The 13,477-nt window shown below is 41.3% G+C and overlaps 1 protein-coding gene across 1 annotated transcript; it reads right to left on the minus strand.

Annotated features, from left to right (window-relative positions):
* Positions 1 to 498: 498 nt before the first annotated feature.
* LOC104593142 (uncharacterized) lies at positions 499 to 4,053 on the minus strand. Its single transcript, XM_088900044.1, has one exon. The coding sequence runs from the start codon at positions 1,678 to 1,680 to the stop codon at positions 706 to 708; it is 975 nt and encodes a 324-aa protein (XP_088756170.1). The 5' UTR covers positions 1,681 to 4,053; the 3' UTR covers positions 499 to 705.
* Positions 4,054 to 13,477: the final 9,424 nt, after the last annotated feature.

Consider the following 13,477-nt stretch of genomic DNA (forward strand, 5'->3'; position numbering starts at 1 on the left):
TTGCCATTTATTATTTGATATTCTGATAATTATTTTATAATAATAACAATGAGTGGTCACCGGTCAGGTGCCAAACTCTAGTCAAGTAGTTTTAGGCCTTGTAGATGAGTGATTGCGATCAGTAGTATTTTGTATTTTAAGCTGTTACTTTTGGTCAAATATGGGAGTAAATTACAACTATTGTCTTCCCAAAACCTGCATGAGTGTGGTGTTCATTTCATGACAGAAATTGATCTGTCTGCAGCATGGAACATTTGACAGCAAGGATGGGCAATATGAATGAATTCACAAGGTAATTTGCATGCCCCTTGCCCAAGTTTTCTGCTAAAATTAATTGCATCCGTACAAATCTGCACCCACTTACTCCTGACCTAGGGCTTGTGAATTTTAGCTAGAGATGGACAGCAGCTGCAGCATATTTTTCTTGTAACTTAGTTGGAGATTTTTTTTTCGTGCTTCTACTTCATTGAATAGATGATCTTTTTCAAGGTAACAGAATTTTCTTTCACCTACTGGAACAAATGGTCACATATACTGATTTTTTTTACATACAGATACAGTGCGACAACACTTCACTGGTTTTTAGAGTTGTTATTTCTTTTTGTATACTAAATTTTGTATTATCTGAGTGCCCTATTTTTTGGTAAATCCAAGAGCGATAAAAAAAAGTGCAATTTACATGATAAACTACTAATCTTGTTCCCATTATTGTATCATGATGCCAGATTTTGAACCTATTTCCTTTTTCAATGCCCAAAATGGCATCGAGCCACACAATGGAGTGCACAGCATTCTTAAGATGCGAAGAGAAATTAAAACAAGTAGACACCCAAAAGCCACCCCTCCTTCGAGTGACCTGAGTTGTATTGAATTTATCATGAGATAAAGACAATCTATGGTTATCAAGATCCAACCCAGGCCTTCCAATATGAATTTAACCAACAGAATTCTTCCCTTCTCTTCTCCAGACAAATTGCAGAAAATCCTCCAAAGCAATGTGGCAACAACAGAAAACGTTGTTGCTGACCATCCTCTGTATGAGACCAACCTCCCTCCTACCACTAGAGCTTCCTTCCGGCACACACATGATATGCACTCACCAGAGAAGGTTGATGAAACTAGAGCATCCAGTCCAGTGTAGTATGGCAAAATGATGGAATCCAAGTAGAGACTAGAGTGCAAGATTCCAGAAACTGCTGACAACTCAAACAAGGCATAAATGATATTCTTGTCAGCTACATTATTAAAAGCAAGAGCAGAAATGTAAACCAATTGAAGGAGTGCAGGTCCCATGCATGAGAGTGGAAATATGGTATTGATGCGGTGGCCCTTGGCAAGGGCCAGGAGGATAAGTGGAAAGGCGATTGGACCAGAAGGCAGCCAATACCTCCTTGATGACTGAATATAACAGGCACCTTTGCCCCTTGAGATTTCCAGAACGGTAAAGACCAGAGTTGATAGATAAGAAAGTGCTGTGAAGCTCAGTACTAAAATGTCTACGATGTATGGATAATTCCCTGGATAAGTGCTGTCACAGAAATAATGGTAAGGACAGTTGATAGGATCTGTTGTTTCTTCCACCTGCCATCTGATACATTTGAAGAATGTTGTGGTGATATTCTCCAAGGACCACTCAAGTTGGACTGCTGAATCTTGTGGATACAATCTTAACATGCCCATAGTTTTCCTGGTTTGGCTTCTTGTTTTGCTGCCTAGCTCCCTTGTTCATATAATTATGTGGAGGTGATGTTGGTATTTGATATGGTGCAGCCTCTTGTCAGTTGGAGAGGTTGTTGCAACTGTAGGTAAGTCGGATTAAGAAAGCCCAACTCATTATTCTTCTACATGTCTAAAAAAGAAAATAAGCATTGCCTAATTTTCCTCCAGTGAAGGGGATGTATCATGTATGCGAAAAGCGTTCCCGTACTGTTGCCTGAGTTATCCTTTTTTTTTCCCACCTTAATCTGTGCATTTGTTGGTTTTAGCAGTAAACACCAAAGTAAAAACCTGTCGAGTTCCATAGATAGCAACCAGCAGTAAAGTTATTCCCTCTGCAGTAAAGGACAAGAGTTGTAGGTATACCTGGTGCATTGAGGAAATGCCCAAGAGAGGCAGCCAACTTTAACTTGGTTTCTAAGGAATTCGGTTTGGTACGGTGAAGTGTAAGATCATGGTAGGCCGTGGGCACAATCAGCAATGGTTGGAGAGGTTGCTTGATGCAGTTAGTCTGCAAATGCAAGTTGGGCTGTTGGGGGAGAGCTGACAAATAGACATGTCGATAGCTGAGGGGTTTTCACTTATTTTGCTCCAGGGACACAACAGGGGGGTAGCCCATCCCTGATCCCCCAAACCCATAACTCTCTACCCCTGGTTCAGGCGGGATCAAGTCTCCGCTACAACCAGCCGGAGACCCTACCAACCAATCAGTTTGGCAAGGGATTTTCACTTTTCAGAGTTGTCTCCGGTGACCAAAGATTTAGCAAATGATCTCAGTCATGCAATCTGTAATCGCTCACCCTTGAGTCCTTGACCCTCCCCATCCAAATTAAATGCTGGGACAATTCACAATTGGGGTAATATGCTGGACTTGCCCTCCTTCCCCGGATTGTCATCATTATAAGGTCTGGCTATAAGGCGGATGGTAAGTTCTCTCTCTCTGGTTGTAGCTTGGGATCAAATCTCGCTGTCACCAGGGTTTGGGGGGAAAGGGGGTTATGGGTATTGTGTAGCCCTATGAAACAAACAAAAAACACTGCAGAAATAAGGTAGCGAGTCTTTCCTCCATCTTTACTATTTATTATGAAAAAGAGATTATTTTTCCTTGTTTTTTGTGAATGGGATGTGCCCAATCCTGCAATTATACATGTATCAAATTGATGCAGGAAGATTTATCGTTTTGGATGCCAACTTGTTTTGCCATTATGAGGAATGGAAGGATGTACAAGTAACCAGATTATCATGCTTAAGTGGTTGTCGGGACTCTGGATTGTGGTGTGGATAAAGCTAGCATTTGGTCATTTGCTTTGTAAACGCAACATCCATATACTGTTTGTTGATATGATGCATTGCAATTTGCATTATTAACTATTTATCGCTGACCAAAAAGGACAATTTCCCGGCCTCCCGGCGTCCAGAAGGTCCTGCGGCAAATGTGCAGACTGCAAACCGTCAGTTGGTTTTGTAATGTAGCACACTCTAAATTGAACTGATCGCTTCACATCATATTTTCATGTCAAAGAATGCTTTAACCCAACCATCCTCTTGAAGAGACCCAAAAAGCCAAGCCCCAACCAGATGGACAAAATTGCTAGGTGTCAAGTGTTTTGAGAGAGCAGATTTACACGCCTCATTTTATTTTAATTTCCGATGGAGGGTCCTATTCTGATTATATGTTTTCCATCTTAAGGGTAATAGATGCAAACAGAAGCTCTCGAAGGCCAAACATGGTGTGACTTATTAAACGGATTACCATACAGCATAACAACACTACAAGCATGATAATATGAAGTTGTTTTATTTCTTTCTATCAACAGAATCAGGGATACAAACAAAGCTCAGTTGGGCTGTTTATGACAAGCACAAGCTGAGAAAAGCATCTCCAATGAACCCATGTATCTCCGATGAGTTGAGAACCAAATAACAGTAAACTAGCTCCTCCATCTCCTCCCAATCACGGACGCCTACATCCCTAATCATCTCAAGTATGGACTCCCTAAAATCCACAAAGGGGTTGACTGAGTACTTCACTGCGCAGATAGAGTCAGCAAAAACCCCACGAACATTGCCAGGCAAGCTTGCTGAGAAGCTAAGATCATGTCTGATGTGCTTCTTCTTTCTCCTCTTGTTGGCTTCCCCAGCGGTACCCATGGCTCCTCCTAACGGAGAAGGAATATTAGAGCTCAAGTTTCACAACTAGGAACCACTCTGTCTGTGTAAGAAACCTATAAAAGCCCTACTATGGCTCCATGCGTTGGGCTGTCTTTAAATGTGAATGGTACACATTTGGTAAACAGTAAACACTAGAGAAAGTGGGTAGTCATGTGGGCTGTTGTGTCCAGGACGCTGGTGCATAAATGTAGTTGTCTACCCGGGTGGTGGGGGTGGGGGGGGACCCGGTAGGAGCCACTGATTCCCTTGTGAATCTTGTGAGGTTGGTTTAGAGTAGAACTCAACCAATCAGTTTTATATTTTCTGTTTTTAGAAGCTAGGTTTGCTACTTATCTGCAATAGTGCTACTGTTTCATTCAACTTCTAACAAAGAATGCTTTAGCTTATTTGAATGCAATGGTCGTCTGCAACAAAAATTTAGGTCTTCCCTTCCTCCCCATCTGGCTTGGACTAAGCAACGGAAACGAGAAATACTAGTAGAGAATAGTTTAGGAGGCATGCTGGGATGTATTAGTATTATTACACTATTACTAATTGCTAAATTCAGAGAAAGGAAAATCAATACATTTCTTATCTTCCACCAAAGAATAGTTTCTGTTGTTGGCCTGTTGGGTTATCCTTCATTAGTAATTATTGCTGAAAGGGGGGTGTCCTCAACCACCTCCTCTGTTTTGTTTATCCTGTCGCCCGTTTTAGTTGAATGGGGTGTGTCCTCAACCACCTTCTCTTCAATGAAGAGACTATCCATTTATCCTGCCTGCGCCTGCGTGGGTGGGTCATGGTTCATGGGTAGGACCCCAATCCCCACCAGTGGGTAGGTAAAAAGATGTCTTCAGACTTGATGATGGGATGGGTCTCATTGCACTACGACATGATTTGATGCTTCTCAGCCCTCACCATTCTAAGTCAGGACAAGTTATGGCTCCTTAATACTAAATTCCGAGCTGTTGAATAAGTTTTTATTTGGATTGGTAAATGTGATATTTCCAAGTTAATCAGATTGTTGAATAGATCAACATAAAAAGTATATTGATATTGAAGGCGGTTAGTTGCTTGGTTGCTTTCCTTTTCCTTGGTCCACATCCACTATTCCACATGGATTGATGATGGCTTTTTTTACTTTTACCCATTCCACGCAGTTGTAGGCATCTGAAGCTTTAGCTGCTTACCCATTTCTGTGAATGTATGACATCAACAGGTTCCCATGTAAAATAGGTGAAAAAAAAGGAAAACTAGTAAAATTTTCTATTAATGTTATTTTATTTACGCTGAGACAAACTGAAACCCAAATGGAAACAATGAATGATGCTCATGCTCCAACTTATTAGTCTAAGGTCTCTAGTTTACCCCCAAAGAGGCAACAAAACCCCTTTACAGCTAGAGCAGACAAAAATCATTTACTATCTACCCGTATACGCCCTTAAGTATCTGTATCACATGAGACATGGGCCGACCTGGGCCAACTTTTTATAAGCCATAAATATCAAGACCCAGTTAAGCCCCTGCTGGGGCTGTCCTATTGAAAAAACAACTTACATTTATTACCATCTTTTGGCCCAATGAAATCCGGTCCACGATGGGTAATGCTTGGGAAGCAGTTCAGTGACTACACATGGGATGGAACTAACACCTTAAGGCCCATTAGTAAATAGGCCAGGCCCAGGCCTAACTCATTAGGCTTAATCAATTTATGATGGTTTTAATTTTTAATATTATAGGGAAGCATTGACTAATATAATGTAGAAGCCACCACTAATGAATGGTGTAACGTTCACGAATATTTGAACTAATCCAATGTGTTCAAAGTGCAATACATGTATACATCAAAGATCTATTACACCAAAAATCAAAACAATTGAATGAATTAACCAACCACAAAATTTAATCAACAAAAAACAAGGATCATATTCTTTGGAAAATAATTCATAGAAAAAAACAATTAAAAAACACTTAAAAGGGATAGGTGTATTTAGATTTGCTCTAAACGAAAATGCAAAATTTTGGAGTCTTCATGATTTCACACTCTTGACAATTTTGGAGTCTTCATGATTTCACACTCTAAACGAAAACACTTAAAAGGGACAGTGGTGTAGGATGTTTTGGCACTTTGACCTTGGTGACCAAGTTCATTACGTGCTTATACAAATTTTCTTCTTTTTAATCAAAAGAATATATAGCGGGTGTATGTATTTATGGAAATAGCAACGCATGATAGAATGATTTTATGCATACACACTCATTTAAATCAGAACATACATTACCCTTCTCCAGAGCCTAGAGCCTAGAAGTGCAAGTTGGGCCGGGTTAGGTTGGGTTGACATCAATCCTAACCAACCCAAGCAGTGGAACCCTCAACCCAACTTTGGGTTTGGGTTGCCAAATGTTCTTATTTCATAAGGTTTGAGTTCAGTTCAGTTTCAACATTGTTATATGGAAAAAATATATAGTTATCGTGTTTTTGAAAAAAAAAAAATTCAAACTTGAAATTGTTGATATACATACATACTGATGTTGTCCAATCTGAGGTGTTCCGAATTGATCTTGCAGTCAGATAGTCCTACCAACTGGATGAAGTCGAGGTGGAAGGACGAAGCCGCACACTGAGATCAACAATCACAGGAAGAGTCATAGGCCTAATGAGTTGTTCCCCGGGTAGGCACTCCGACACTCAAGTTAGTGAGTGGTGAAGAGATCGGTCGAGACAAACCAAATTAAATGCAAGAAGGGTGCTCAATTGAGTGTAGAGTCCAAAGTCCTTTACATCGAATGGGGAATACCTACCTATAGTTGAATATCCGTGTCCTAGTTGGATTGGGTTTTTTTGGGTTGTCGGGATGAGGTTGTCTGCCAAGGTCTTCGGGGGGACCCCCTTGCCTCGATGGAGTTCGCTTCCTTGTTCATGTAGAACACTCCCCCATTGGTCTCGAGATGATGACATTAATGCAGCCCGGGGAAAACAGCCATGGATCTCGCCACGTGGCGCCTTTAGCCAAATGGAAAATCACCCGAACACCACTCCCCCAGTTCTAAAGTCAAGGAGTGTAGTGCTCGACCGCGGCTAGACGGAGGAGCTCTGCGATCCTCAATTAAGGACTTTGGTTGGGCAGAATTGAAATCCCATTTCCATTCCTAGTGGAATGGCATTCCCCATTTGAGAGAATGACCATTCCCTCCCCTTCCCTTGGAATGAGAATCCATTCCAATTGATCCTGATTTAGTTTCGATTCTAATTCTTGTATGAACCAAACAGGTGGGAGGAATTGACAATTCCAATTTTCAATTCTGACTGTGAAGCAAACAAACCCTAAATTGTTTTCAAAGGATAAGACAAATTGACCTTAATTCACTAGGATTTCAATGGCAATTTTGATTGGTGGATTTCTAACAGTTTGTTAATGTGTTTCTAATAATTAGTTTTATATTAAATGCTTATTTCTATACTAAACGCCTAAAGATTTCAACCTTTGTTGTGTTTCTTCATTCCCCCGTCTTCCCATATATTAGTTTGTTCTCTATTTCTGTGCTTCATCTGTTTTCTTATTTTTCCTTTTCTGTTCTCCTTCTCTAAGTTCTTTTGTTTTTTCTTTTTCTATTCTTTTGTTCTCCTTTTCTCCCTTTTCCCATCTGTTCGTTTGTTCCTTTGTCTCTCCTTATTACCTTTGTTTCTCCCCTCTTCCCTGTTTTCTATATTTACTTTCTTTCTGCGGGCATTTTGATATGGAGTCCCTGCTCTAGTCTCCTTTATGCGAAAATCACCAGTGGAAATTGCCACTTGTTTTACTGTCTCCAGCGCCTTGGAAAGCAGTTACAATTCTCTGGCGTCCAGAATGGCAGTGACAGTGCTCCGACGTCCTGATGGCAATTGTTTAAAACCATTGATTTATGGTGCCTTTTGATTTTAGGGTGTTGCCGTGCTTTTTAGCAACACTTTCCTTGAGTTATGATGAAGACGATTCCATACTCAGCTTTTGTCTTCTTTTGTTAGTATTGCTTTTCCTTAAAACAAGGGAGGTAATATACTAATATATGCATTTTATAAATTTATTCTTTCAAGACACCACTATTATTCCATCTAATGACCTGAATGATACTTGCATCCTTTTGAATTGGCCAAATCTTGGTTTGAGGTACATCATACATGGATGGATGCATAGACAAGCATACATATAACATAACTTATCACATGATCAATGGATATCGTTCTCCGCCATTTTTGGGTAAGATCAAGCTTGGGAACTTCTCACATATACCATGTTTTAGGGATCAGGATTCTCTGCTAAATGGGTCTTGTTCCCTTTTAGAATATTCTTTTTCTCAAGCCAAAGACTAAAATTTTTATTTCAACTGTTGGTGCGGGGGTTGAAAATTTTGCATTGGCTGATTAGACACAAGACAATACGTCATTTGTGATGGCAATGAAATAGTTTTGGAGTTCAAATCAGCCCTCCATCAGATTGCCCCCCACAACGTCTCACACCACATCTCCGCCGTATATTATGAACATCTTCCGATAATGACATCATCATTTCTGTTATCATCATTGGGAGATGTTCTCAATACACGATAGGGATGTACTATGGGACGTTGTGGGGGGCTGATTTGCTCTCATAGGTTTGGTCTAAATTTCTAGTTGTCATTTATTCCAGCTTCAGAGAAAAAAAAGAAAATCTATGATGCAGAAAATATATAATATGGAAAGAGTTTTGACCAATGAATTTTGATTAATAGTACTATGTTCACTATCACATTTATGATTTGGGGGGTATGGTCTGTTTTTTTTTTTAACAGTTATTGCATTGGGCCATTCATTATAATGTGGATTTCATGTTATTTGAAACTAGTGCAAGTATCAGTTTGGCTCATTTATCACAACCTTAATCCTATTGCAATTTGCGGTGCAATTTTATCTATGTTTGTATAAATGCATGGAAGTGCAAATAAAAAGAATGCAAATTCTGTTTTAATTTTATTTTGGGGTTTATTTTACTCTGCTTCGGGTCTTATTTTTTACTTCACTTAGACCTGGCAAAAAGTTGACCCAACCCGCGAACCCGACCCAACCCAACCCGAAAAAATAGGGTTAGGGTCTTGATGTGACAGTTTCTGGTCACGTATCATTTTTTTGGCTAAATACCTCGTCACCTCGTCTGCTCCCAAGTGGCCAATGACTCAGAAGCTGAAGTGGAGATCCCTAGCGTAGTGCAACCCAGATGCTCCCTACAAAAACTGATTTGGCTACCAGCAACGACGGGAACTGAACCGGCTACTCCCAAGCTGAAGATGATTTGCTCATCTTTGTAGGCGGCGGGAGCTGAGGAACCTGCAACAACTGAATCAGAGAGCCCGGGGGTGTATACCCGGCGAGGTCACTCCGATGGATAAGTCAACACTTAGTAGTGAGTTGATAATGATATTAGAGAATGAGAGAGCTAGAGAGTAGGGGCTACCACCTCTTTTTCTCGCCTCCCTTTGCCCCTAGGGGGTGAGGTCTTTATATACTGAAGTCCTCGTGGGTTTGGAAGAGCAGTTCATGGATTCCCGCTGTGATGGAACCTGCTTTCGTGTTAGGTGGGCATAAACCCACCAACCGGTAAGGTTGCCTATTTCCGCCTAAATCGGGGAGTGGGTGAGCTAATACAGCCGTTACAAATCACAATCCCATAAAACGTGGGGTATGGTGGTGAGCTCCTCGAGATTGTCATGCGGTGGTCGGTCTAACTAGGAGGCGAGCTACCTGGTGGTGAGCTGCCTAGTGGCAAGCGGTTTGGTGGCGAGCTGCCTAGTGGCAAGCTGTTTGGTGGCGAGCTGCCTATAAGTATCAGGCATCATAATGTCATTGAAGGGTCAAGTCCGCCCTCATCAGGTCTCATATTTAGCAACCCAAATGTGAAAATGACCCAACCCGACCCAACCAGAAAAAAATATGGGTTGGGTTGGGTCATGGGTCAACCCGTTGACCCGATTGTCAAGTATAATCGAGATTATTTATGCATTGTTAGAAGTTTCTACTCTTTAATTTTTTCTATTTAGTCTTTACTTTTTATTGTTTATTCTTTAAATTGTTAAATGTTCAAGTTTTTATTTTATATTTGGAATTTTAAGGTTAATTCTTTTAATTTTGATATTTTTCATGTAATTTTTCTTTATTTTTTTTTAAATTTCAATTATTTTTTGAGATGACCCAAATTGACCCATGGGTCAACCCTAACCCGAACATTTAGGATTAGGGTCTAGCATTTGACAGCCCAACTCGGAATCAACCCGAAAATACCTTGACCCAATCCGAATCCGACCCACCCAACCCGATTGCGAGGTCTACTTGTATTGTAATGGATCAAATTAAGATAAATTTTAAAATAAAATAAATCAAAATTTACACCCAAATCATTTGCACTGCAACCAAACACGGCCTTAGCATTTAGAACAAATGAGTAGCGAATTTTCTTTTCTCTGATCCCTTTTATCCCATTCTTATTCCTTCATTGGCAAATGTGGAAGAAATAACTAGACAAGAGAAGGGACAGTGATTATTTCTTTGTTTGATATGCTTGATTACTGCTCTGATACTGATAGGATCACTTATATCTTAAGTTATTTTTAATTAATTATCATTTATTAGTTGGGCAGATAAATGTTTGGTTTGTTCTTCTACTCTTCTACAAATTTTATAACAATTATACCCCTGAGAAAGGCTAATAACCTCAAATTAACTGGTTCAATGGAGCCTCAAACCATACTGTTTAACCATAAAAAGTTCTTTCACAAGGCAAACCAGATTTGGTTGCTAACTTGCTACTCAATATAATGTAATAGTGTTTGGTTTGGGATAACCACAACTCAACTTGTTGCCATCCCTGGTCCCACTTCTCCATTCACCTCTTGGTTTCTCAAACCCATACCTCAACGTACCTTTATAAAAGTTTAGCATCATTGTCCATTGTTGATGAAGTATCAAGTATTGATGCATTTTGTTGCGGGCCTTACAGCCTTTTTCCAACATCAAATATTCAGAATTCTTAAAATTAAAACAAAAAAGGAAGATGATCAAAGTTGTATAAATAAAGAAGCTAATGTGCTAGATCATTATATATTTAGAATACAAGAACTTTAAAATGTCAATATAGATAGGGTACTATGGCTCCACAAGTTGGTTGTTCTCAAGGTTCCATTTGGAAGGAGTATAAATACAAATATGTATAATATAAATACATACAAAATAATACAAATTAGAAGGTTTTACACTCTACATAAATTGTATTCAAAATCTTTATACAATATCAAATCGTGTCATAAAATCATGGAAACATTTTTTATTAAGGTTTTTTTTTAGAAATTTGTGTTTTTAAATATTAAATAACATTAGAATTGATCACCAGTGACAATCTCAAAGTTAAAAAAAAAAAGAAAAAAAAATAACATTAGAATTGTCCATTTTGTATTTGCATTATTTATATTAATGATGAATTGATGAGACAAGTTCCTGATGAAGGCCTCTATGCCCTTTCTTTAATTTGATTACTTTTTCTTTGATTTAATAATATGGAATTTTAAAGACTTAAATATATATCCATAGTCCTAGGATAAGCTCAATTAAGTAGTGGGGACAGGAGAGGTGGAAGACATGACAAAATGCAAAGAAAAGGGGTTCTCCATATAAAGGGTGATTTGGGCTGCCGACTTCATCTCTCTGCTTGTCGTACAAGCGAAGTTTTCTCTAAACATATTAGAAAGACCTTTTCCCCTTGATGACTTAAGCCATAGCAATGGAATTGGAAATGACAACAATCAATTTAACCAACCACCAAACAACCAACTCCTTTCATTGACTACATTTTCATTTCAGCCTTGCAACCCCACAATTATATTTGTTCAAATGCCCGTGAATGATTGATTAGGATGAATATGTGTCATTTCTTTAGCTCACTTGAAAAGAAAATGAAGGAGACTATTTTCTTTTGTTTTAGGCCTCATTCACTTTTTGGTAAATTATTTATTCAGATAAATGCAGTTATTTAGATAAGTTTTTTCTAGGAAACACTTATATTTGCGTAAGTGCATTTATCTATGTTCTTTTATTTCTCATGTAAACAAGTCAATGACCATTTTAGCCATAAAAATTCATTATTAAAAGAGCTATTTTTGTCCCATTCAAGTGTTGGCAAATTTCCCCCTAAGTGAGAAAGTTATTTACTCACCTAGGAGATGGGTATCACTTGAGTAATTTCAACGGGAACCAAAATCTGAAAAAAGAACATGAGAATCTTGGTCAATGGGAACTGATGAGGGCAGATTTGGCCCTCCAGTGAAATTGCGACATGTGGCACCTCGTGACAACTAGGCAAGCCCCCAGGCAACAACTTACCAAGTTGGTCCCCCCCCGGGCACCGGTCTGGCTGGCCTGGCGCGACCTGGCGCGGCCTGCGCGCGGCCTGGCCGGATCAGCCTGCCACATGCGCCGACCTGGCAACCTGGCCCGGACACGGGCGCCGACTTGGCAATCTGGCCCGGACACAGGCGCCGACCTGACAACCTGACCCGGACACAGGCGTCGACCTGACGACCTCACCCGGACACAGGCGCCGACCTGGCAACCTGGCCCGGACACTGACCCGCCGACTGACAGGTGCCGGCCTGGCAACCTGGCCCGGACACCGACCCGCCGACTGACACAGGCGCCGACCTGGCAACCTGGCCTGGACACCGACCCGCCGACTGACACAAGCGCCGACCTGGCAACCTGGCCCGGACACCGACCCGCCGACAGACACAGGCGCCGGCCTGGCAACCTGGCCCGGACATCGACCCGTCGACTGACAGGCGCCGACCTAACAACCTGGCCCAGGCGTCGACCTGGCCGCCTGGCACAAGCACCAACCTGACAACCTCGAGGAGTTCATCACCGTACCCCAGTTCTGATGGGATATGACGTCTTACCATTTGAAGGCTTTTCACCCACCTAACCTGCGAGGGCACCACTATATAAGGACTTCGACCCCCAAAGCCAAGGGGAGAAGAAAAGGAGAAAAAAGTATGGTAACCCCCGCTCTCTAGCTCTCTCATTTCTCTCCAAGCCCTCTGTAATCAGAATGCTAACTTAGGCATCGGAGAGTCCCCGCTGGGAAAATACCCCCGGGTCCTCTGATTCAGTTCCCGTAGGTCTCTCAGCTCCCGCCGTCTACAAAGGAGAGAGAATCACCTCACGCGGAGGGTAGTCGGGTTGCACTGCACCAGGGAGCATCACCAGGCAGTTCGCCACCAAGGAGCACTGCCGGCCCAGTTCGCCACTAGGCAGTTCGCCATCAGGCAATTCGTCACCAGGCAGTTCGCCATTAGGCAGCGCCACCAGGGAGCACTGCCGGGTAGTTCGCCACCAGGGAGCACTACCAGGCAGTTCACCACCAGGCAGTTCGCCCCTAGGCAGTTCGCCACCAGGGAGCATCACCAGGCAGTTCACCACCAGGCAGTTCTCCCCCAGGAAGTTCGCCACCAAGTAGCTCATCACCAAGGCACGTCACCACCAGGTCAAACACGAGGTACTTAGCCAAAAAAAACTTATACATCACAAAAAATGGTACGTAACCAAAAACGA

This window comes from Nelumbo nucifera, chromosome 3 (genome assembly GCF_055504915.1).
Source record: "Nelumbo nucifera cultivar China Antique chromosome 3, China Antique-T2T, whole genome shotgun sequence".
NCBI lineage: Eukaryota > Viridiplantae > Streptophyta > Magnoliopsida > Proteales > Nelumbonaceae > Nelumbo > Nelumbo nucifera.

Bases quoted from the DNA above. Each gene is read 5' to 3' on its own strand.
- LOC104593142 (XM_088900044.1), bottom strand. From the start codon at position 1,680: ATGGGCATGTTAAGATTGTATCCACAAGATTCAGCAGTCCAACTTGAG.